The sequence below is a fragment of the Nyctereutes procyonoides genome, unplaced genomic scaffold, assembly GCF_905146905.1.
Source record: "Nyctereutes procyonoides isolate TBG_1078 unplaced genomic scaffold, NYPRO_anot_genome, whole genome shotgun sequence".
Classification (NCBI taxonomy): domain Eukaryota; kingdom Metazoa; phylum Chordata; class Mammalia; order Carnivora; family Canidae; genus Nyctereutes; species Nyctereutes procyonoides.
The window spans coordinates 58,346,298-58,372,289 of NW_026575043.1; the positions used below are offsets into that span (position 1 = coordinate 58,346,298).

General features: G+C 46.2%; 2 protein-coding genes across 5 annotated transcripts in view; one reads left to right on the forward strand and one right to left on the reverse strand.

Moving 5' to 3' along the window:
- DNAH10 (dynein axonemal heavy chain 10) overlaps positions 1–750 on the forward strand; it is a 133,203-nt gene extending 132,453 nt beyond the window's left edge. For both annotated transcript variants that reach the window (XM_055322253.1, XM_055322256.1), the window contains one exon: positions 390–750. In XM_055322253.1, the coding sequence (XP_055178228.1) occupies positions 390–536 (147 nt within the window). In that variant the 3' untranslated portion in view covers positions 537–750. The remainder of the gene's footprint in view (positions 1–389) is intronic.
- A 619-nt stretch (positions 751–1,369) lies between these two features.
- The window catches only part of CCDC92 (coiled-coil domain containing 92), a 31,117-nt gene continuing 6,494 nt past the window's right edge, over positions 1,370–25,992 (reverse strand). For all 3 annotated transcript variants that reach the window (XM_055322853.1, XM_055322852.1, XM_055322854.1), the window contains exons 2-4: positions 5,699–5,845; positions 5,051–5,092; positions 1,370–2,781 (exon numbers count right to left, since the gene is read on the reverse strand). In XM_055322853.1, the coding sequence (XP_055178828.1) occupies positions 2,006–2,781; positions 5,051–5,092; positions 5,699–5,828 (948 nt within the window). In that variant the 5' untranslated portion in view covers positions 5,829–5,845 and the 3' untranslated portion in view covers positions 1,370–2,005. The remainder of the gene's footprint in view (positions 2,782–5,050; positions 5,093–5,698; positions 5,846–25,992) is intronic.

Sequence of the window (25,992 nt, forward strand, 5' to 3'; positions counted from 1 at the left end):
GAGACAGGACAGAAGCTTGGAGCCACACATGTGCACTTGTAAGCAGAGACTCCCTGGGCAGCACAGCTTCACGCGCAGAGCTGTGATCCGGCCTGACTTCAGGAGAGACTCCTCCCTTCCCATCACATTCTGCGGACATTGCTTGAATCTTAAAGTACTTACATCTGGCATGGCAGCAGGCGCCTCCTGCCTGGCCCCGAGCCCAGATCTGCTTTTAATGTGTCTGTGGGAAGCCCTGTCCGCCTTCAGTTAGCGGAGGGAGGCCCGCAGAGCCTCGGCCAGGGCTCGTAGGAGGCACACTGCCCTCGGCGCTAAGGTGGAGTGGCACATTCCCCTGGGCCTGAGCTCCTGTGCCCTCTGTGGGGATCTCACATACGTTTCCTTTGCAGAACACCTTCCGGACGCCAGTCTACACCACCTCCATGAGAAGGAATGCCATGGGAGTCGGCCTGGTGTTTGAAGCTGATCTCTTCACCACGAAGCACATTTCTCACTGGGTGCTGCAGGGAGTGTGCCTCACCCTGAATTCCGATTGACTGGGCGAAGAAACCCACCCCGTGAGCTCCATCTGGGATGACGGTGGTAAATGGGAATTTGTCAATCAATAATGGTCATGTCCCCGGTCCCCTCTTGGGGCCTGGAAAGGCTGGAGGTGGACTCTTTCCATATAAATTAAGCTGATGGTTTTATTTTTCAGCTATTTCTAAGGATTCTGCATATTTGAAAAGTAAATACTAGAAAGCATTTTAAGGTATGTCGTTTTCTTTCCGTTCTGAGAGGAGACGTGTGATTAGGCAAAGATGCCGGGCTGCTGGGTGGGGTCACCAAGTCCTCTTCCAGGGCCCATAATACTGCCCAGAGCAGGGATGGCCACCCCTCCCACCTTCCAGAGCTGTCCAGCCCACCAGCTGGGGGTGGGGAGGGACCTTCGGCTGGTGTGGAATTCCCACCACCTGGCCGGGTCTGTGTGGCACTGCATGCAGACTTAGAACAGCCCGCTGGCTCCTGGGCATCCCTTCCTTCTGGCACCCTGGGGCCAGGCCTGCTGGAGGGGAGGAGTGGCTTTACTCTCCAAGGGTGGAGCAGGGTGGAGCATCAGCAGGGTAGAGGGGCAGGGGCCATGGGCCTGAAAGCCATGGGCCTGAAAGCCTACAATCTTCATTGGGGCAGCTCTGGGCAGTGCCGTAGAATAGGGACTCCACTTTCTGGAAGACAAACTGCCACCACTGGGCGGGAGCCCTGGCACATGACACAGGGTGAGAATGCAGTAGTGACTGAGGGGCCAGCTGTTTCTGCCCCTCCCACAGCCTCCCTCCTGCCCCCACTCCTCCCTCAGATAGCTTAATAAAAGACACAAAACAGAAAGAGGCAGGTTTAGAAAATAAAGTTTGTTGGGATCTTGAACATTTTGGATAAAACTAACAAAAACTATGAACACACATTCAGATTGTGGTGATATGAGAAGTAACATCATCTTATTTAGTTCCTGTGATATACACATACAGCTGGTCAGCTACCGGTGCTGCCCTGGGCAAGGCTTGTTGGGAGGTTACAGGGTCTCCAGGTGGGAGCAGGGGCTGCTCCGGACGGGCTGCCCTGGAAATTGGAGGGAGAGGGTCAAGGTCGGTCGGCATGTATTGCTCCGACTGCATAATGAGGCGTGTGACTATCTGATTTCATTAACGCTGAGTAGTGATGCAGCCTGTGGCCTGTGCTTTGTCCACGAGCGCACGGACGTTACACAGAGTGGGATTAAAAGCAAGCGATTCGGCACACAGGTGTTTGGCCACAGCAATTAGTAAATACATATTCTGCAGCAGGGACACGATCGTATTCTGGTGTCAGTGAGAGGGCAAGAGGAACAGGAGAAGAATCTGTTGACAGGTCTGAAAAAAATTTGGCATGCATGGGAATTTAAAAAAAAAAAAAAGGTGTGGATGAGTTTTTCCTAGTAGCAATCACAGTGCATCGACAGCCAAGGGTGAAGGGTTGCCTGGAGCAGGCCTCACACAGTTCTGTCCGTCCCTGAGTGCTTCCTCACAACCTTTCCTCCATTCACCTGGTCGACTGCCAGCGTCTCCAGCTCAGGCTGGGTGTGTGGTGGGGCAGCATGGTGGATGCGATGGGCCACCCCCACATGAGCCTTGTGTTGCTGCTCGCGGGCTGGGCTGTGCCGCTCACTTGAGCTGCGGTCGGAGGCGATGGGGGGGATGACCAGAGGCCTCTCCTTGATGAGATGGGCCTCAGCTGACTCCCTGGCCAGCAGGAATGGGGTGGGGTCAGGCATGGCATCCACTGGCTCCCGCAACAGTAGTTTCCGGCTCTCGGCCCCAAATCTGTAGACCTCTTCAAATTCCGGGTGCAGGGGGGCGGAGAGGCTCTTTTTCATGCGGCGGCGGGGTGTTTCAGGCAGCTTGTCCTTGGGGGGGGCCGGCTTGTAGCCAGCCGGCACAGGGCTCCCCGATGGGCTGCCATCCGAGGTCCCACTGGCGCTCATGAGCTTTCGCTTGGCGGCGTGCAGTTGGGCAGTCAGGTAAGCGATGGTGCTGGCGCGCTGCTCCAGCTCGCCGGACAGCATGTTCAGCTTGTGGCTCTTCACCTTGAGCTCCTCCAGGTACTTCTTCTCCCGCTCCTTGACGGTGTTCTCCAGCACCACGATCATGGCGTTCTTCTGCTCCAGCTCTTTGAGCAGTTCGTTGTTCTCTTCCTCCTGCAACTTCAGTTGGGCTTCCAGTTCTTCACATCTTCTCTTTAGTTCACTGCTTCTGGAAGACCCATCTCCTAGAAAAGCAAGCCGAAGGATGGGTTTAAGACACCCCCTCCCACCCGCCGCCACCACCCCAAGCAGAGGTAGGGAGTCCTCCTGTCTAGGCTGGCCCCTCTCCCCAGCATGGGGATGGGTAACAGGGCTGCCAGGGGCCACGGGCATCTTGCCCCTGCCTCCATCACTCTCCCTTCACCAAGGTGGGGACCCGTGCCCTCTGAGTTCCTTCCAGCTCCCGGTGCCCTGGCTCATTGCACAGAAGAATGCCTCCACACTTCAGAACTGCTCAAGTCACAACAGGCAGTCTCGGGGTATTGGAACAGTGAGCAGATCCCTGTCTGCTTGGGCAGCATTTACTAAGTGCCTGCTTCATTTGAAGCACCATTTTGAAAGACAATTAAGCACAAACTCTGAAGCTGCAGAGAGATAGGGGAGGCCACCACCTTCCCTGCCGCACGGGCCCTCTGTCTCAGCATGTCTCAGAGTGGTGGGTATCCCTGTGCCTGTGCTGGGGCTCTGCCTTGGCCATTGACCCACCCCATGTGCACCCACCACCAGCCGCTCAGGGATGCCCCCGGGCTGCGGGGGCCTGTGCAGGACAGGGAGCCGGCATCTGCGGGCACCTCTCACATGAGGTAGTGGTGGGGTGAGTGGGGACCTGACGCCAGGGCTATGGATCGATGTTTATTGGCTCCCAATTTGGATCTCTTCTGTCCACCTGCCCCCGCCTCCCTGAGACTCCAGAGAGCTGCTCTTTAGTTCCCAGGGATCACCACCTCCAAAGTGGCACCTCTGATTTCCACTCTTCTATAGGAAGCTCTGCTCCACCTCCTCCACCTTTCTAGAAGTTCCAGTCTTTCCCCATAAAAGCTGCATGTGCACTGAGCTGAGGCAGCAACTGCTCTTTATCACCTACAGCCAGACTCCCCAGCTGCCCAAGTGCTCAGTCATAGTGTCACTTTTTAAGAAATAAAAAACTTTTTTTTTAAGTCACCAAACATGGGGCTCAAACTTAAACCCTGAGAGATCAAGAATCACAGGCTCTATGGACTGAGCCAGCCAGGCGCCCCTCACTGTAGCATTTTTTAAACACATTCTCAGGTCCCCTCCTTGACCCTTGGAATCAGAACTACAGGAGAGGGAGTCCAGGAGCCTGTATCTTCACCCTGGGTCCCTAGACTGAGCAAGTTCTTCAACTGCTAACATAAAGCAGTGATTTCCAGTGCTGGGAGGGGGAGTTGCCCCCACCAGGACCAGCTGAGAACTCTCCAACTGCCCCCACAGGAGACACATTGGACACACTGTCACCTTGGGCCCCTGCTGCTGCTGATGGTGGGTGTGTGGCCTTGGGATTTAGGGCTGAGAACCTCGAGGGGCTCTCTAAAGGCCAGGGGAGGAGGAATCAGGCATACGAGCTCCTTCCTCCTGTATGTAGAGGGTTCAGGGCAAGAATCATGCTTCTTCTGAACAGCCTGGCCAGGACGGGGCATGGAAGTGAGGACACCCTGATTCCTGCAATGTGGATGGCAGGGGTGCAGGACACCCTATTCTCCTGAATCCCTGGAAGCCCACATCCTGGCCCAGGGATATGGGGGTGAGGGGGGAGAGAACCTGGCAGCGCAGGGTGGGCTCTGGTCTCCAGGCTCCTCCTCTGCCACACAGACAAAAGGACATCTGGGCCCCTGAAAGGTATCCTTAGGAGACTGTAACCTGAGTGCCACGAATAGAAAAGTCAGTGCTTGGTCATGCACTGAGACCCATGGAAAGGTCTGTGTCTGTCACCAGGACTCGGACACACTCATGAATAATGACTGCCATTGTGCAGCCTATTTAGGAAAAGGCATCTTGACTCCAGTATGGATTCTGCACTTTCCAAATCCTCACTCAGTTCCAGGGAGCAAGCTATTTGTTGTTGGACACAGAGGCCCCAGTTCTAGCTCCTCTGCCCCAGATGCCATCAGGATGTTATCTTTGGGGCTCCCTGAGGATTCTGCTTGGGGGAAGAATTTCTGGGACTGCAGTCTATATAAAAGCATTCACGATCCTTTGGGGACTGTCTAGTCATTTGGTGGCTCATTCAACCAGTGTGTCAGGAGTGCCCGCTCTGTGCCAGGTCCTGGGAGAGGCTTGAGGGACAGAGGAGGAGGGACCCTGCTCCTTCTCCTCTTTCTGGCTTATCTAGCAAATACATTTTCTTCTAAATATGTAGCTAGTGAACAAATGGCACCAACATGTGCCATAATGGGAAATAATATTGTTATTCACTTTTGGGGAGGACATTCTTACCTGTCTGGTCTGAACTTTTGACGGTCAGCTCATATGTTAAATCTAAAAATGAAACCATATACATTAATTTTGTATGTTTACAGTAGGTTTCAAAGCCTTTATCAGCTCTGAAAAATGCAGAACTGATTCCCATGATCAGCCTGCGAGTTCTGCCCAGACAGAGCAGGGTTTGGCAGTATTAGTGGCAGGCGTGCAAATGGCAGGAACCACCCGTGGCCACTATCCTTCGTAGGGCTCAGAGAGACCCTCCCTTCCCTCAGGCACACCCCAGCATCCATAGTTAGCAAGCAGCTTGCTCTGTATGTTACACTTTGGTGATCAGTTCCAAAATGCACTGTAAATCCTAACCATTGCATTTTGATCTTCTAAGTCCTCAGTATGCCAAGAAATGGCTTTGCAGCTTTACACTTGGTGCATGTCGGTTAGGCAAAGAGATGAGGGAAGACACTGGAATGGATTCCAGCAATGGTGGGCTTAACCATGTCAGAGAGAAGAGTGAAATCCCTTCTCACTCCACTTCTAAATGAGTCTGGCACGGCTCCTGAGCCAATTGCTGTGTGAGACAGTCCCGACAACGGGCCCTGCTTTGCTCCACAGCCTCGGCAAGCCTGGAGGCCCTGCTCAGGAGGTCGTGTGGGGCCCTGGTACCTGTGCAGTGTTGCTGCAGCCGCCTGATCTCGGCGTGCAGCCCCTTGAGGGTGCTGGCGTGTTCCCGCTGAAGGAACAGGAGGTTCTTCTGGGCACTGTGCAACTGGTTCTCCAGGTTTGTGGCTGCCATGGTGACATCCAGATGACCTGCGAGAAACAGACCCTGGTGGCTGTCCCTGACAACAAGGGTTGAGGGGGCCAGGCTGGAAGAGGGTGCCGCCTGCAGTCTGCCCTCCTTGGCTTTGGGGAGTTGCAGGCAGCATGAGGCTGGGGTCCAGAGGCAGAAGAGGTACATCAGGCCTGGGTTCCCTGGTTCCAAATCCTAGTCTTTCCACATGCCACTGAGTTTCAACAGACTGTGACCCAAACTGCTAGACTGCCAAAGATTTCCCTGACAGTGTGGGTACATGCTGACAGCATCCTCACAGGAAAATCGGGCACCTGGGCAATGAGGTGAACATTTCCTCAAAATGGTATTGAGAGCTGGCCAAAGCAAGCAGCAGAAGGAAGAGGTGTGGAGAATTCTAGAAGGAAGTCCCTGGATTTCAGAGCTGAGAGGAGCCCTACATCTTTCTTTGGGAAAGGGCCATGTGGTGACTATGGGAATCTGGAGTCGGTCCCTAAAACCTGCCTCCCACCCACAGTGGCTTCAGTCATCAGCAGCTCACTCAGGGCCTCAGATTCTTTGCCTTTACTGTAACTCGAGAAATGTGGTGAAGTCAATTGGGCTTTCTGGAAAAGCAACTAAAGAAATTCAAGACGCCTTGCACAGCACTGAAAAATGCAAAAGACTAGATGTGGATTATTTGCTCAATTATTCTTGCAAATGCAGAACCTTAGAGGGCATTTTTCCTCATTTGCTATGCCAAAGAGCCCTCCCAGAGGAGACACCACTTCTCAAAGGGCTTCCAGTCTGTGAACGGCTCTGGTACTATCACTACATTGGGTGACACCCATCACTGGGATTTGCAAGTGACATATTTACACCCCAGCTATGGAGCTAAGAAAAGTTCATAACTGGAACTCAAGATATGTGTCTTCACTCACAGGGAGAAGCTTCCTGAGATGTCCTTGGGCCCCAGGCTTTGCTCCAAAGGAAAGTTAAGGAGGAAATAGAGTGCGGCAGGCAAGCCAGAAAGAGGGAGAGTATAGGGAACAGGTACAGAGGAACAAAAGGACATTCTGGGGGGAGGAATGCAGTGAGGGGACACAGCACAGCACAGCATCTGGTGGCAGTGTTAGCCACTTCCCCTTGGCTGGGGGCAATTTGGCAAAGTCTGTCTAGAGCCTGGGAGTATATTATCCCTATGACTTTGCAATTTCATTTCTAGGAATCGACCAAAGGACAAGATTTACTTTTGTGTGAAAAGAGACAGCCATGACAATGGCCATGACAGTGCAGTTCACAGTCAGAAAAGACCAGAATCAGAATCCAACAAGAGAGAACTGGCTAAGTAAATTATAGCGATAGTTCTAGGGAACAAAGATGAGATTTCCCAGGCCTTTAACTTGACTTCAAGCTGGCTACGGCTGAGGCCAGGGTGGAGTTTCCATCAGAGTTTTTCCACTGGGAGCTGTGAACAGCCTTCCAGTTTCCACCACAAAGGCATGTATGTCTCTGCTGCAAGCACAAGGGTTCCTGGCCAGAACCTGGGTCAGGCAGGGACATCTACCTGGGACCCCAGGGTTCTGGAGAGCCCATGTCACCTGGCCAGCATGTGGTCTGGAGGCAGGACACTGACTCTAATGCAGGAGCCAGCCAGGCCAAGGAGCAGAGGGGGCAGACCAGTGTGCTCCTGTGAGAAGGAGCCCCCTCTGCCGTCCTGCTTGATGCTAACTTTATAGGCACGCCTTGCTCAAAGAAAACAGGAAACACTGAAATTTCAAAACCTTTGTCCAGCATTGATAGTACAAGATGATATGTGCCCATAACCTACCAGAGGGGGCAAGGCAGGAAGGAAAAATATAACCTCAGTGGCCACCCCGTTCCAATGATGGTGTGGTACTGCATTTTATTTGTAACACATTTAAATCTGATGTAAATAAGCCTTCACATTCTAATTGCCTCAGTGAATCAGCAGCTTTGAATTGTACTAAATCTGTAATTTGGGCAGCCCCGGTGGCGCAGCAGTTTGGCACCGCCTGCAGCCCAGGGCGTGATCCTGGAGACCCCGGATCGAGTCCCACGTCAGGCTCTCTGTATGGTGCCTGCTTCTCCCTTTGCCTGTGCCTCTGCCTCTCTCTCTCTGTCTCTGTCTCTATGAATAAATAAATAAATAAAATCTTTTAAAAAATAAATCTAATTTATTAGTTCACCGCGGCAAGCACAGAAATAAGAATGTGCCCTTGAAGCTTCCCATTGTCACAGGCAGAAAGTCTTGGAAAGAAACACAAGGTGAACAGGAAGACTGTGACCATATAACATGCAGAGCTGGCAAGGGAGCCATGGTGACTCCATTTGGGGCCGTGACAGTGGGAGGACAGGGGTTTTCAACCCTGTAGCACTTCACCTGACTGGCACTCTCTCCTTCTCCACATTCTGCTGATGTAACAGGCCTGAGTGAAGAGACACTATCCGTGCAGGGCACCCTCCAGCTGTAGGATACATACCAACAGTGCAGGCCCGCTTAGGCCCGAAGAAACAAGTCACGTCTCCAAATGGCATCCAAGCCATTTAATTAAATGATTAGTAAATCATTTTCCATTAAATCATCTCCATTTAAATCATTAAATGATTAGTAAATCATTTTCCATCTGCTCAAAAGGCTAACAGTATCACTGACTTCTCAATGACAAGGAATTGCTGGAGCTTACCAGAAAGCCATGCTTTAAATTTCTTATCCTTAGCTCTTGTTTTTTTTTTAAATTTTTATTTATTTATGATAATCACACAGGGAGAGAGAGAGGCAGAGACATAGGCAGAGGGAGAAGCAGGCTCCATGCACCGGGAGCCCGACGTGGGATTCGATCCCGGGTCTCCAGGATTGCGCCCTGGGCCAAAGGCAGGCACCAAACCGCTGCGCCACCCAGGGTTCCCAACTCTTGTGACATACAATTCCATGTCATGACCTAATCCTTCCAGTAAATTGTCAAGAATGAAGCTACGGAAGCCTCTTGTTTAGGCTCTGGAGACACAGCTGAGAGGTGTGGCTAATTTGGAGGAAGAGAGGAAAGTGGTCCTGGGAGGCTTAATTCAGAAGCTCTGAGACACTTGGGGAGTCAGAGACATGAAGGAGCATTCATGACTCATCCCTGAAAAGGTCAGCATGATCGATGAACATAAAAACACAGGGCATCTACTACCCATGAATAATGCATCTTGCTTGAGCAAAGGCATTCATCCTGTCTCAATGGTGTGTCAACCAGTAATGGAGGGCGACACTCACAGAGCACAGCTTTGCACAACACTGCACTTTCTGTGTCAAAAGGGCATTTGCTACAAATTGTGGGTTCTCTGTATTGCAGGTGTTTGTCTTGAGGAATCCGATTTCATTTCCAAGCATCACTGGGAGCTGTCAGCAATTTCAGTTATTGGCTCAGCACAGCCTGGACACTGCCCCCCCCCTTTCTGCTCAGAGATACTGTCCTTAGCTGCAGATGATGGGCTTCCAAGTGACTGGCATTCCAGGACCCAGCCACAGGGTTGGCCAGAGGGTAGGGCCCATGCCCAGGGCGTGCACACCTCTGCCAGGAGAACTCCAGCCAAAGCAGCGGGCACAGGCATCTCGGAGGGAGACCTGCTGAATAGGCCACCTTGACCACAATTTGGAGGTTAAGCCACATATGCATTTTTTTCTGTGGTAAATTCACTAGGTAGTAAATTTCTGTTAATTCTGCTATTCATTCTACATGTTCAGCAAATGAATGCTTGACAAAGGCTTGCTGTTCTGAATTCTAAAGACAGGTTTTAGAGAGCTGGCCAAGACTGCCTCCTAGAGCAGGGAAGGATGCTGACACCATCTCTTGGTGATAACATGCTTTTAATGAAGGTCCTTGGAGAGACGTCAGCTCCAACCTCACTGAGGCTGCTCTGTGGCAGCATGAGGACAAATAGCCTGTCAGTAGCTCGAGTCCAATTCTCATCCTAATTCAAAAGTAATGTTCTTTCCTCTCTTACAGGGCATTAATGTATAAATGATGATATGATAATTTTATTTATGGGCCATCTCCACTTGTACAAGCACAAAGTGCTCTCCTATCACTTACGTTGTTTGTTCTCGTAATACTCCCCTGAGGAAAAACAGGAATATCCCACCAACAAGGGAAAACACAAATCAGAGAATGCTGCATCTGAGCCTTGCAGCTTCTCTGGGCCCTCAGGCTCTGTGGGCAAGAATCTTGAAGATGTAGGTAGGTATCAATTCCACACAGAAAATCAGACACTTTTCCAAATGTGTGCATTGCTAATACTCTGACACGGCGGGGAAGTGTGTAGGGTACCTCACAGTGGCCTCTCAGCATGGGGAGTACACTGTTCCTCCAGCTGCACCAGACCCGGGCAAAATGACAGCCTGCTACTGGGGCCCACTAGGGCTCACCAGGGCCCAAAGGCTCTCTGCTCTCCACGTTAGACAATGACCAAAGGGCACTGTCCATCCAGGATGGCAAAAAGGCTCGCCAGTGAAGTTTTCCAGGAAACTGGCTAAGGGCAGGATATTCTGGGCCTAGCTGGAGCCTTCATGAAGTCGCTAAGTCAGCTTGGGGAGGAAGAAGGCACACACAGCATTGCATGTGTGTCCTGGTCCAGGGGGTCCAGCCATATACCTACTCCGAAAGCCAGGGCCACACTCCCTCTTCCACTGAGGCTGACTTAGCAATGAGTCTGTGCAGGGCTAAAAAGCTGCACCTTGGTCCTGCTGCCAGGAGCAGCTCTGGTGCTACCATGGGGAGGAACTAGAACCAGACTTGCTTTTGCCACCTTTTAAACACCTACTTTTTCTTCAACATCCCTCCTAAGCGTACACACAGATCTTACCTACATCTTCATCTGCAAACACGGCTCTGATCATGTTGCATCCATGCAATGCTCTTGGGATCCAGCCTCCATTGCCAGAGGGCCTGCCTGATTGGCCTGCTCTCCCCAGCCTCACCCCACAATGTCCCCTTGGGGCTCCACACTGTAGTCCTCCCTGACTTGGTCTGCCACCCCCTCCCCCAACACAGAGACTTTGCTGGCCTGTTCCCTCCATCTGGAACTCTCCTGGCAAACTATTCCCCACCCTCTTGCCTAATGAACTTCCATTCTTCCTTCACATCTGAACTCATGCATTACAGACCGGCTTCAGATAATCTGACAAGGCTTCCTAATGTTGCGAATGGAGGTCTCAACAAGAATTACATTGCATTAATCAAAAAGCACTGGCTTGAACATGACCTCATCCCATAATTCCTTGAAATGCCAGAAGCAATATTTCAAAGTGTGCCTGTACCACATTTCTTAGACTAAAAGCAATGGAGTGGCTTTGATAGGAAAGGGGCACACCATTTAAAAATGGGAAACTTCTATCTTCCTGGGCAATCAAAAGCAGACTTATCTTTTTGCTCAACACACAGCTTATGGAAACAGGGTAATAATTTTAGAGTCTAAAAAAATAGCACACTAGCACTCACGTGGTAGCTGTGAATTAGTTATAAGAAGCTATTTTAGATTCTAGTCATGAATAAGTTATAACCCATTCACGGTAGGTTCTCTCATGCCACAAACGATCAGAACAGCTGTAGCCTGTCCCGCCACCCTCTCTTGTGCCTTCAGCAAGGCCTGTGACGCGACAAGAGCCACCCAGCCCTGAACAGACCATGGCATCCCAATGCTCTGTGACAGGGCCCTCTGTGGCCTCTGGGGACTCCATGGGTCGCTTTACCACAGGTCCTACAGCACAGGCACTGCCACGGAGAAAATGGAGGTTGGCCAGTGGCGAAGGCTGCAAGCATCAACATTCAATGTAAGAGGAGGAGGGGATTTCTAGCAGGCAGGTGGTTTTCTAGGCAGATTCCTGGACTCAAAAAGTTGAGGGTGAAAGAAACCTTCAAAAATCAGCTGGCTATTTCAACCCCTTTTATTTCAAGATTAAGAAACTGAAGCCTGAAGAAGATTTGAACATAGTAGGATAAACAAGACCAGAACGGACAAGCCCTGAGAAGGCAGACAGTACCTGGGATTAACTCTGAACCCCATCTTGTCACTGAAATCACCGCATTATCTAACTCATAGCCTTGTTTCAAGAGCAAAAGGCAATCATGTACAGTGTCTGGGTATGGTAAGCACTCAGTAAGTGTTAGCTACATTGTTTTTATGTAAATACTTGCCAACAGTTATGTAAACATTCACCCAAGTTGTTTACTGAGTCGTACCCTCCAGTATTTACAGAACATATTCTAAGTATGGAAATGAGCGAGCAAAGAAATTCTAGTGACCTCCAAAGAGAGAAATATAAAAGCAAACAGAAGTGTTTTCTGCTGGCCTTTATCTTCCATGTGCACTGAAGAGAAGCATCCGAACAGAGAATAGAGTTAGGCAGAGCAAGGCACCCTCAGGGACAGTAAAGCCTACTTTTTACTTAGAAATAATCTAAAATGCTCTACAAGAAGCTAAAAGAAGGTCCAAGACTAATTAGGCCATCAACTCTCAATCCAAAATATCCGCTTTGAGAAAGGAAACTTGCTGTCTCTGAAAATGAATACTGACATTATTCTGAATTCACAACAGTCCTAGATAAAAAATTGTTTTACGTTGTAGGACCTGACTATTTCTACTCATACATGTATGTAAGAAATTCAACTGGTAAGTTGAGAATCTCCAAGAATTAGGGCACCAGGAAAAACGACATCATTTCTAGGGAGTGTAAGCATTCAATAACCACTCCAGAAGTAAGTAAATAAATAAATGTTTTAGTTTATTTATTTATTTGACAGAGAGGGAGAGAGAGAGAGGGAATAAGCACAAGTAAGGAGAGCAGCAGAGGGAGAGTGGGGAAGCAGTGGGGAAGCAATGGGAAAGCAGGCTCCCCACTGAACAGGGAGCCCGACATGGGACTCAATCCCAGGATTTGGGGACCATGACTTGAGCCAAAGGCAGACACTTAACCGACTGAGCCACCCAGGCACTCCTAGAAATATTTTGGTAAAGAGAATGAACACTATGACAAAGTGGAAGCAAAAAGGGGGCACTTGGGTGGCTCAGTCGGTTGAGTGTCCAACTCTTGATTTCTGCTCAGGTCATGATCTTGGGGTCATGAGACTGAGCCCTACATTGGGATCCGTGCTTGGCATGGAGTCTGCTTGGGATTCTCTCTCCCTCTCCCTTTTTTCCCCCTCTCTCCCTCTCCTTATGGCCCCAGTCATGCTCTAAATAAATAAAATCTTTTAAAAAGCCCAAAAACCAAAGTAGAAACAAAACAAAAAGTGCAATTATTTTTGAAAGTAACAGAAAATCTTATTAATCGTTTTTAGAGAATTAGGACTTTTTGGAAAGATTTATTTATTTTAGAGAGAGAGAGAAAGCACAAGTGTGAGGGGAAGAGGAAACAGAGATGAATTGTTGGGTCCTGTCTCTGGCTGGATAGGTAATACATCTTTTTAAAATAGGTATGTCTAAAAGCTAAAAGAGGAAAACTAGTAGAAAGCAAAGAAAAAAAAAGCATCTTTTTTTTGAGAGCTAGCCATCTCACAAAGTAATCTGAATGTCTGCCAATAAAAGGTTAGCATGCTACATGTAAAATCTTCAATTACCACAAATGATAAGGTAGATGTGTACTTACTGATAAGGAAATACTCTGATAGGTTAAGTCAAAAAGTATATTAAAAGCTATATATATATAATGTCATATTTTTGCATTTATAGAAGTAGAGACAAAACCTAGAAGGATATACAACAAAGTGTTAAAAGCATTTATCTCCAGATGGTGGATTGTGGATGATTTTTACTTTTTAAAAATTCTATTTTAATACTCCCTAAAGCTGCTTTAATGATGAACATATATTATAGTCAGAAAAAAATTATAAAGTGATTTCTCTTAAAAAAAAAGATGCAAAGATGCAAAGCAGTATCACATTTTAATTATTTTGTTCTAGGGTAATCTTGGGTTGCTAGAATTGTGATTAGTTTACCAGAACCAAGAATAATTAACGGGAAGGCTGTTTTTACCAAAGCAACAATTCAGTGTCCCCAAGACATGCAGAAAGTGATCACAAGGAGCACTTGAGTATTTCCCTGCTCCCATGCATTATACATTCCGGTAATTCTCTGACATTATCCATCATAAAATACAAGGCCTGTCAACAATTCTTTAGACACTGACAGCCATTTCCTCCTGAAAGCATGTACAGCCTAACATTAAAGTTGTAATAGATGTGATTAGAGAGATTGGCAATTAGACATGGGAATGTGATATGTGGCTGTCTGGGAAGTCGGCACTCACTAGGGGCCTACATGATGGATTTATTAACCAAGTTTCTCTGCAGTCTGATTATCTCATACTTTAAGAGTTTCTATTTGGCCATGTCAGGTGTCTTTATACTGGGAGGGGCTCAGCCCCTCCATCTGAAAACATCTCAGGAAGAAGCAAGTCTGTATTTCAGACTGACTGAGAGTGTTGCCAAGGTGGGCAGATGCATGAGCTCCATGGTCTGAAATCACATGGTACCTTTTGGGAGTGCATTGGGCCTCCCAGAACACTAGACCACTTAAAAGCCAGAATACCCATACCCTTTAGCAGACCCCACCCCAGGAAGCAGGCACACCAGCATCCCCATCTCCTGGCTTGGGATGGGGTGGGGTAGATGTCCAGGCATAATGACGGTACAGACTCAGCTCAGCACTTTCTGCTTCAAAGAGGAAGTGTTAGAGAGGTTGCCTTTAGGAAAAGAGATGGCCAAGTGACCAATGGTCTTGGTGGCTCCGCTTGGCCCTTCCCACTCTCCCTATGTCCTCCTCCTAGCCTTCTGCACAGCATCCAGAATGACTGTCCTCTGGGACCACCCCAGGAGCCTCATTTCATAGACTAGAGATGAAAACATTCACAACTCTGTAGCAATGCCACTTGTGAACTTCTAATAAGCTTGTCATTTACCAAGATGGTCCTGAGCCAACAATTTAGGGACATAGAAGTCTCACAACTTACCACACACACAGTTCTACCCAGTGACATTTTCCTTTAATGGAAGGGAAAATAAGCAGGTCATATCTGATTAGTGTTTCCATTTCTACACTGACTGTGATTCCTGCAGATTTTAATTGCCTTTTGGTTGATAACCTAAAAGATGTAGTGACCCAAATGCAGAACTGCCTCTTCACAATAATGAAAAAGGAGATTCTCCTTAAATCTTAGCACTTAGTACTTTGATCACAATCTAAGTTGTATTTCCTAGGCTGAGAAGACGTGTTCACTTGCTTTAAACATCTCTGCCTATGGTTTGCCAAACAGATGAACCATTTCAACTGATATAACTGATAGGGCTTCCTTTATCCATCTTGTGGACCTAATTATAGTGTAGGTTTCAAGGAAAGAAAGGTATTATTAGCTGAGCTCTATACACTTTAATTTAGCCAAACTTTTCCTTTATTGTTTACAAAAAGTAACATAGTCAATTGTTTCATTAGTGCTAATGGAACATATTTAGCCACACCCTTCTGGGGCATCTGGGTAGATTTTCACTTACAGAAAAAAAGAAACCTAATCCTTGTGCTTTAGGGGGAAGAGCTCTGTCTAGTCCCAGCTACATCATCTTGGACAGCTTCATAATTTGGCTCAGCAATCAAGCAAAAGTAAGTCACCTCCTCTGACTTGCCCTTCTGCAAAATGGGCCCACACTAATTACCCGAGAAGAGTTTAAACAGGGTAAACAGTAGATATCTTTAAGATAACTAAAATAGCCTAACAAGGGATGCCTGGGTGGCTCAGTGGTTGAGCATCTGCCTTCTGCCCGGGGAGAGATCTGGGGTCCTGGGACCAAGTCCTGCATCGGGCTCCTGTGGGTGGCCTGCTTCTCCCTCTGCCTGTGTCTCTTCCTCTCTCTGTGTGTCTCTCATGAATGGATAAATAAAACCTTTAAAAATAAAATAAAATAGCCCAACAATAGTCAATTCAGTAACCAAAGTCACAGTGGCCAGGCATTTAAGTGATTACATATCCTCTGATGATCACTAATATTTGTTTTTTTTAAGATTTTATTTATTTATTTATTTGACATAGAGAGCACAAGCAGGGGGAGCAGCAGGCAGAGAGAGAGGGAGAAGCAGGCTCCCTACCGAGCAGGGAGCCCTATGTGGGACTCAATCCCAAGACCCTGGGATCATGACCTGAGCCAAAGGCAGATGTTTAACCAACTGAGCCACCCAGGTGCCCCTAAAATATTTGTTTTTATTGGGACACTTATTTCTATGAAATAACATAGCTTGAGTACCAATAATTTTAAAAGATAAACTTGGTCTTTTAAGGAGGTATTTACCTAGATCTTCATCTCCTATCACTTTTTTTGGATGACTTTGTGACCCTTTGACTCTCCATCCCATCATCTGACAGTCCTGACCTAGGATTATTCAGTTCCTTCAAAGTTTCCTTTCCATGAGCTTCCTGTGCTGTGCAGAATAAATGAGGCACATTTACTGGTGGCATTTCAGGCTGACTCTCATAAAGTTCTTTCTTCTCACAATGAGCCTTTATTATGTCAGGTCACGAGATAACTCCCAGGATCCCACACTTCACTTCTTCAGTAAATTGTGTATTAGGTTCCAAAGAAGAGGACAGCCCTTCACAAAACATGGATCCACTGGGAAAGTCTGTCCCTTAAACAGGCAATGCTGAGAGCCAGATGAAGCTGATGAGCTCAAGGAGGCTTCCTTTATCCATCTTGTGGACCTGCCTAATTATAGTGTAGGTTTCAAGGTTTCACACAAGTGCTGTGCGTGCCATTGCAGGGCTCGTCTTTGCAACCTAACTTGGATCTTACGAGGTAGACGAGCCATCAGTACAGTAAGGAAAACAAAGAGAAGTAAAATAAGAGGTAGGGTGGCTGTATTTCATCGATGAGCTATCAGCCATGGGAGGAGAGCAGAAGAAATTGGGTAAACATCACTGTGTCTTGTAAGGCATTTTAAAAGAATGGAACACAGTTCAGTATTCTTATTGAACTTCACCTTTTTTTTAAAGATTTTATTTATTTGCGAAAGAGAGAGACAAAGCACACAACCAAGTGGGAGAGGCGGAACCAGAGGGAGAAGCAGACTCCCCGTTGAGTAGACAGCCCGACATGGGCTTGATTCCAGGACCCTGAGATCATGACCTGAGCCGAAGGCAGATGCTTCACTGACTGAGCCACCCAGATGTCCCCCATCCTTACCATTTAAAGGTCACAATTCTTTCACCCTTTTGTCACTTTTTCCAGCTGTCTTTTGTTGCTTTCTTCTTGTATTTGACCCCATGCTCCCACATTGGGGTTAACTAGAATGTTGGTTCTTGACACACTCTTTCAGGGCTCACTTCTATTTAGATACTTTTGATAATAAGCACCCAATGTATCCACGTCTTTAGAAATCAGCAATTTTGGCTTAGGGTGCCCAGATTTTCCATTTGAAGTCCCAAATTCTTAGGTTGAGTGTTTCAGTGTCTTCTGGTTGCTCCAACTCTGGTTAAGGTGTCTTGGTCAGTTGGGAGCCTGCGGGTTTGTTTTTCCTTCTGCTTTGCATCCTGGGCAGGGTGGTCACCTCAGGTCATGCAGGTGGACATTTCGCTTGCAGGGTGTGGGCGAGTGTGAAGCAACTTCTACCTCAGACCACTGCTTCATGTGTGCCCCACAATGCTCTTCAGCTGGTTTTGCCCTGATTTTCTAGGGTTCAGACACTAATTTACAATGTGCTAATGGTGATGGTGTTGGATGACAATCTGTTCTGTCTCTGCCCTTAACACAGCCTCTGGGTCAGTCCATGCCATCTGGGCAAGAAAATACTCAAAGACATTTTTAAATGTCATAAGCTGAAAATCATTCACAAGTGTTAGTCATAAGCTGAAACTCATTCACAAGTGTTAGTAATTATGGCTATTATTTACCAAGTGTCAATGCTCCAGGCTCATAGATAGATGATCATTTAATTACTGAAACTACCGGGCAAGATAGGTATGATTATGACCATTTTTTAAGGAACGAAGGCTCAGAGGAGTAAAGACACTTGCCTCAATTTACAAGCACTGTGTATATGAACTAAATGTAGATTTGTTTCCAAAGGGGACATCTTCTCTGCCCCAGGTCTTCCTGGTGTTCTTTAATTCCAGTGTACGGTGTTTGGAACCAGGTTTCATGGCAGTTCCAGGAGAAGGCGTCACCATGCACCATGGAGCTTCCCACCCCAGTGGCCATTGGAGAATGGGGCAGGCATGATGGTGGTGACAGCTGCCGCCGCTCACCTAGCATAACAGGTGCTGGGCATGGTGCTGAGTGCCATCTATGTCGCACCTCACCAGATCCTCACAAGTCCTGTGGAGTGAGTACTGTCTTCCTAACTGTTGGGAAACAGGCACCGGCAGCTTAGATGATCTGCTCTACAGATATCACACATTAATCTGGTATTATCTAGCTCCCTCTTTTCTTCCAAGGAAGGAGTTGTGCTAATACAAGCCTACATTTTACAGGAAAGACCTAGCTCTTGGCTCAGAATTTCTTTTCGATGAGTCTTAAAGCATCCAATGATGCAATTTTTACCAAGGTTTAACCTCCTCCACCAGTTGCACTCCAGTGAAAGTGGACTGCATAGAGGAGTTCCAGTCATCTAATGAGCCCCAGCGATGCAGCAGGACAGTTAATCTGAGGATTAATTCTCAAATGGCCACAATTTGAATCCTAGCCCTGTGTGCTTTAGACAAGCCATGCCTAGCTCTCTGTGCCTATCATTATTTGCAAAATGGGAAAGCAGTACCCACTTTATCAGGGTTGCTATGAAAATGAAATGAGCTCCTCCAAGGAGGCACTATCCAACAAAACCTAGGGCGATGATGCTGTCCAGTCACTAGCCACAGTGAGCATTTGAAATGTAGCTGGGAGGTCTGAGAAATAAATTTTTCCCCTTGTATTTACTCTGATTTAATTCAAATTTAAATAGCCCCATATGGCCAGAGGTTTCATACTGGGCAACAGAGATGTAAAACATTTAGAACAACACCTAGAACTGTAGGCTTCCTACCATTATTACTACAATGTGGAGAATCACCCAAACAGGTTTCCTGAGCACCCACAGACACCATTATAGGCCTGTTCTCGCTTTGCACTGTCAGAATGATTGAACAGTTTTATTGTGCTATGTCTCCCTAGCATTTATCACTACCTACAATTCGGTCATTTATTTATCTTCCTTATGTTACCAGAATGTAAACTCCATGGGAACAAGGGCCTTTCTGTCTGTTCCCTGCTATATCACTAGCACTGAGAATAATGAATGCCTCCCTCTAGTAATCTGAGCTGGCCCTTTGGGAAAGAGCTCTCTCTAGTTGGGAATTAGTGGTACTCTCAGCCAATCTCTGGTCTGACACCCTTTCTCGTTAGGTAGTATATCTTAGTATTGGTGAGTTGAGAGGATGTGGAACTATTTCTCCAACTGACATGGGAATAAGGCAAAGGAGGGAGGGATAGCTAGTTCATGCATGCCTTTGGGGGAATCTCTCAAATAAAAAGACCAAAAAACTATCAGGCCACATAAAAATGAAATAAAGTTGAATTTCAGCAGGAGGGAAAAATGTGGGCCTGTTCAGGATATTCTGAGGAGTTTTTGACACTCAGGATCTTGTTGGGGCAGCTTATTTACCTGTGGAAAAGCTACTTCTGTTATGAGCCACCATGTCAATTTTTGGTGCTGACGCTGGCATGGCATCAAACTTAGGATGTGGCTGTGCCACCTGCAAGTCAAGGTCTTAGTTCATGCCGGAGGAACTTTTCAGAGGAGTCAGAGACTTGGAAATGATGAAACACTAAAGGCAAGCTTCGATGAGGCTTTTCTTGGTCTGCAGCAACATGGGAAAAATGTGAACAATGCAGCAAGTTCTCTGTTCACAGGACAATTCTTTATTTCTATTGTGAGATTTCCCAATTTAAAAATGCATTGTTACAAGAGTTCTAAAACCCTGAGAGCCATTCGAATCACCAAGAGGTTACAGTGAGTGCCAGCAGCTGGACATCATCATAGGTTGTTTTTTTTTTTTTTTAATCTTTTGCAGTTGACAAGGCCTGTTAGAGTAGACTAAGCAACCCCTCCTCCTTTTAAATGTGCACCTAGAGGTTAAATATCAACCCAACATATGCTCCTCAGGGCCCACTGTGTCTTCAGTCTCATGCCTACCATTTACTGGGGTTGTGTGGCTCAACCACTTAAAGTACAAAGAAAACAAAGTGTAGTGAAATCCTTATGAGGTACATGCCAAGTACAGGGACCAGGGGAAGGGTAATGCATGAACATCGCCTACCACACAGCCTGAAGTGCTTTCTTAGTTACCTGCCTGTCTTCCACACAAGGTGGGATAAAGCCCTGGGAGGTCTGGTCCTGGTCATCTGGGCATTCCTGTCCCATGAGAAGGTGCCTAGTGAGCGCTGAGAGGAGGACTGCCTGGGCAGAGATGGTTTTGTTTTGAAGAGGGGACAGGTTCACAAAGAAGAGGACGTTTCTGATGAGGTAAACATGGAGTTTTAGGAGCAGCCATGAGGCCATGTTGAACATGGAAAGAATATTCTGGGGAGTTGTAGAAAATAAGGTTAGATAGAAATGCCAGGGCTGCATTTCAGTTGCTTATTAAAAGCCTCTCAGAAAAGTAGAGATGGACGAAGAGAAAGTGTGGGAAAACTGAAATTTTATCCAACAGAGGCAAAACCTTGGCTATAGAATGTTTAGTCCGGTGGGGCATGATTATGGAAGACAGGAGCCCTGAGAGCACGTCCTCCTGCTCTGGGGAATTGGGTGTCCCACAGAACCACCTGCATGGAGTGCTTTCACGCCTTTTGCCAAGCGATGCCCTTTTTACACACTCTAAGGAGCAGACACTATTACCTCCGTTTTACACATTCACAAACAAGCTTCTACGGGTTCAGTAACTTCCTTGAAGTCACAGCTAGCAAGTGGCAGGGCTGGGTTTCATCCCCAACCGGGATGACTCCAAGGCCACGTCCTTAGCCACAGACTCCGCTACTCAGCCTAGATGAAGGCAATAACCCACGAATGCTTCAGAGTGTGTTTCCTGCAGAGGCAGAACATCACCTGCCCTAAGTTCCACTTGTCCAAAGTCCTCTACTGCCCTTTTCCTTCCCCATATTTTTTTTACCTTCCCCATATTTTAAGTTTTAAGTTTCTCAGTTCTATTCTTTTTTTTTTTTTTTTGCTTGATGCTAACTAGAAGTCCAGTGCTTATTCTTGAGGACACTGCTCATGAAAAAAACAATACCAGAATAAGAGAAAATATTTCCTTCCTCCTAAAGCTCCAGAAAAGCAGACACTCCTTTGTATCTGGGTTCAGAAGCTAGTTCTGTTAAAGATCTACAATCTTACTCTGCCCTCCTGTGTAGAAATGTACACTTGTTTCACTACCAAACAAGTATTTTAAGACATCTGGACTTTAGAGGTTATTGCTAATTCACTTAAAATATAACTTTTGATTTCTGAAAGTTTGCTTTTCTAGTTGGTTGCCTCACTGAGAATTTATTGTTTTAATAATACAATTTAAAGTGACATTTCTTATGTGAAGATATAGAAACCTTTCAGGTTAGAGAGGGGCCTGGGATTTCTCTCTTCCTACAGAAGATTAAAATAAACGTAGATGCTGACAAATTCCTTGTTTGGATGGAGTTTGACTGTGTCCATCCACATCAACAGTCAGTGTCACACTCAGATGGCTAAACAGAATGGGGGAGTAGAAAGAAGAGGGTGCATCCTTGCTGAGGCAAGTATAACCCAGCAGGGAGTGGGAAAAGCGGTGCGCATTTGGGTCTTGGTGAAGAGCTGGCCTGGTTCTACAAACTGGACTCTGACCTATTCTCCATAAGCAACTTTTGTTTAAACAGTCGTTGTCTGGTGGCTGATGCATGTGTGAATGTTATGATTTGAGACAACTGTAAGCAGTCAGAATTAAAGGAAAAACACAGGAAATTCCATCCTCTTGATTGACTCCATTTGAGAGTGTGACCCAGTTAGAGCAGTGGTTCTCGCCTGTGGACATTTTGGGTTTTCACAATCAGGTACAGGGCACGTCTGGCATCTAATAGGTAGAGGTCAGACACGCTGCAAAACGGCCTACAATACACAGGACAGCCCTCAGAACAGAGCATGATCCAGCCTGAAATAGTAGCTCTGTGGTTGAGAAACCTTGGGCTCCAGTCAATTTAATTGGAGGCAGGGCTTTTTTCCCTTTTGACTGAGGTTTACTCTGCTTTCCTTGGGTCTCCTGGATTGCCAGTAAACTGGGTGGATGGAGCTCTTAGGAGGGACAAGCTTAGCCATGTGTGGCATTCTTTCCGCAACATGCCCTGAAGGGAAAGCCCTGAAGGAAAAGCAGCTGCAGTATGAGATGACTAGGGCATCTATGTGAGTGTCTTCCCCACATCTTCAAGCTCCTCCAAAGAGGTGGTGCTTCACCCGCCTCACCATGCTAGTCAGAAATATCCTTTCTTTCTTTTGCTTGGAAGAAAAGGGTTGCATGTAAACTCCAATTTGCCTAAGAAGATAATAATTTTCCTCTTTTTATTTGGCAGTCTAAGATATTGTCTTTTCCTATAAATGCTTAAATGACCTGAGAAGTAGAGAGGGTGAATGTGAGAAATTTCTGGAACCCCCAAATAGGGACTCCAGTATTATGCTTATAAAAATGATATTTTTAGAGATGATAAATGGACATATCAAAGTTGACCCAATATACACTTTCCATGGGAGTACTTTGGTCTAGAACAGTTAGTGAATCTCTAGGAAATCATGATGTTTGAAGGATTTAACACTTCTTGAATGTAAAGGAATTCCTGTTTTTAAGAAGACCGCTAAATGCTTATATGAATCCTGAAAGGATTTTAAGGACTCCAAATAAATTTATAAAATCATGCCAAAACTCCTAATATTTTATGTATAGTAGCACTTTACAAAAAGCTTTCCAAGCTGGGAAAAATGAAAGGACAGGCTCCATGATTACCAGAAAGTGCTGTTTATAAAAAGAGCCATAATTTAAACTTCGTTATTTGCACAAATGTATTGGAGAAATTAAAGAAATTAGTGTTGAGCTGGTAAATCTTAAAATGGTTTTCTTTTTTTAAAAATTATTTATTTATGATAGTCACACACACACAGAGAGAGAGAGAGGCAGAGACACAGGCAGAGGGAGAAGCAGGCTCCATGCACCAGGAGCCCGATGTGGGATTCGATCCCGGGTCTCCAGGATCATGCCCTGGGCCAAAGGCAGGCGCTAAACCGCTGCGCCACCCAGGAATCCCTTAAGATGGTTTTCTACTTGGAAAAGGTCTCTTGCAAAGTACAAACAATTGAGTTTTAAGAATCCCAGTTTAAAAATAAAATTTGAAGATACAGGTGCAAGTTGAAAAGCTATTTATCAAAAAAAAAAGAAAGAAAAGCTATTTATCTCTTTAAAAGAGCTTCTATATTAAGAACAAGAATTAAAGTATTTCAAAATAATGTGGAAGATTAGAAAATGGAATTAAATTCTTCAAGTGTCCTTAGTCCTTGAGGCAAATCCTCTCACACAATGTTTTGTAATTTTGGAGGTATAAAGGAAGGTCCTATTTTCCTCAGGGGAGGGGACATATAAAGTATCACACTTCATTCTTTCAATAAGGGAAACCCCCTTCTCTGAGTACCTCTAAGCCAGGCACCAGGAAGGAAATTGAAATACACCAATGAATAAGACAGATACAAATCCTGCTGTCACCACATGCTAGTGAGGGACAGACAGCCCTGCACATACTAATTCATACAGAAAAGCAGGATTTTTGCACAAAAGCTAAATTAAATTATACTTCATGAATCCCTACACTTGTCATACGGATCAGCTCATGGTCTTCCAAACCATCACTTAAGAGTTAGTAAATTTGGGACGCCTGGGTGGCTCAGTGGTTGAGCATCTGCCTTCAGCTCGGGGCATGATCCCGGAGTCCTGGGATCAAGTCCCACTTCAGGTCCCCTGCATGGAGCTTACTTCTCCCTCTGCCTGTGTCTCTGCCTCTCTCGAATAAATAAAATCTTAAAAAAAAAGTTAGTAAATCTAAACGAGCGCACAACTGTAAGTGAACTACTACTTAAGAAACTAGTATAATTTACTTTTAAAAATCTTAGACATTATGCTAACTTATAAAGTTACTCCACTTCCATTAGCTGAGTAATGTTCTAAGATACCGTATTTCTCTGACAAATTCTTAGTCAACAATTGCGTTAATTTTAATGTAAACTGTCCATGTTTTCTAAAATCCCTAATTCCTTTTGGACTAGAAGAGCACTGAGGTAATTAGTTAATACTCTATATTTACCTGAAGACACGTAAAGAAACTAAAATTAAAATGGGAAAAACCATACCTTATCTCCTCACAACCCCTGTGGGTCATCTACTGGATATTAAAAAAAAAAAAGATTTTTTTATTTCAGCAGGGGGAGGGGGAGGAGAAACAGAGAGAATCTCAAGCAAACCCCTGCTGAGCAGAGTTGGATGCAGGGCCTGATCCAAAACCTGCTGAGCCACCCAGGCATCCCATTTTGAGCACTTGTTCATTAACTCAAATTAAGATGGTAAAATCAATTGATGTATTATGGAAATCTGATACATCCAATAACATTTAAAACCCACATTGTCCTCACTGGAATATGCAATCCCACTAGTCCTTCTCACTTTTTTTCTCTCATTCTGACTCTGGACAGTTGCGAAAATAGTGAGCCTCCTGACTCGGTAAGGAACTCATTTTTTTTTAAAGATTTGTTTATTTTTATTCAGAGAGAGAGGAAGAGAGAGAGGCAGAGACACAGGCAGAGGGAGAAGCAGGCTCCATGCAGGGAGCCCGACATGGGACTCAATCCCGGGTCTCCAGAATCACACCCCAGGCTGCAGGTGGTGTTAAACCGCTGCGCCACCGGGGTTGCCCAAGGAACTCATTTTTAATGGTGCTCATATTACCCTATATTGGGGGTTGCTTTAGAACTACTTTTCTTTTGGTGAATAATGTGGTCACAGCTATTTATCACCACTCATCCTTTTCAGACTGACCAGTTTCCTCTGGAAGCTCTACCCCATTGCTGTCCCTGTCCCAGACCAAGCCCTGCAGCAAAGGGCGTCTTGAGTCTAGCAGGGAGTCTTTCCAACCAGACCATCTGCTAGACAGCTCCTTGGTGGCTCCAAAGGACTGAGTTCCCTCATCTTGTTCCATAGCCTGGTACGCACATGGAAAAGGATGCTACGGATAATTAGACACAAATTGTATGCTCCAAATTTTCCACCGTAGCTCAACAGTATTATATGAGCTGTCCTATTTGTCAGGCTCACATTGTGGGCGTAGAGGGGGTGGGAGAGAAGAACCATAAAGACAAAGAGAGTGGCTTATCTGTCCCTTTGGAGGGGGGCATTTGTAAACATATATTCAAATTAGATGGGGCACCTGGTGGCTCAGTCGGTTAAGCGTCTGCCTTCAGCCCAGGTTATGATCTTGGGGTCCTGGGATCTAGCCCTGCTTCTCCCTCTCCCCTGTCCCTGCTCATGTTCTCTCTCACTATCTCTCTCAAATAAATAAACTCTTTTGGAAAGCAAATTAGATTTATCCAAATGAGTTAAATGGTTTTAATATGAACATTTTAGCAATTATACCAGATGTAGAAACTACCCACATACAAAGACTGTCACAATGACTGTCAAAAGGACTTCTGAAATATTCTATGTCCAGATTTGGCATAATAACTGTGTCTAACAGGAAACCACAATTCACAGGTCAGATTGTAAATAATGCTCTAATGCCCTACGTACTCATCAAGGCCTTTGGCTGTATCACCCAGAATAAAAAGAGGTAGTGAATTATCAAGATGAAATGGAAAGAAATTACCTGGCAGGATTTTACAGAAATTGGACTGCTGTGGCTGGATAGATGTCCTACCTATGGCTTATGGACACAAGAGTTTTAACAAACAAAAATCTGGGACTTTCACCCAAAAAATGAGTAGGCTCATAGGATTCCTGGTTACCCTCCAATGCATAAATATTAGTATTCTAGATGGATCTGGGTTTTACGAGAGGGAAGTGTAGATAAAGGGTGTCCAAGTGCTTCAGTTATAGGTGCTGGAAGCCCGGGTAACT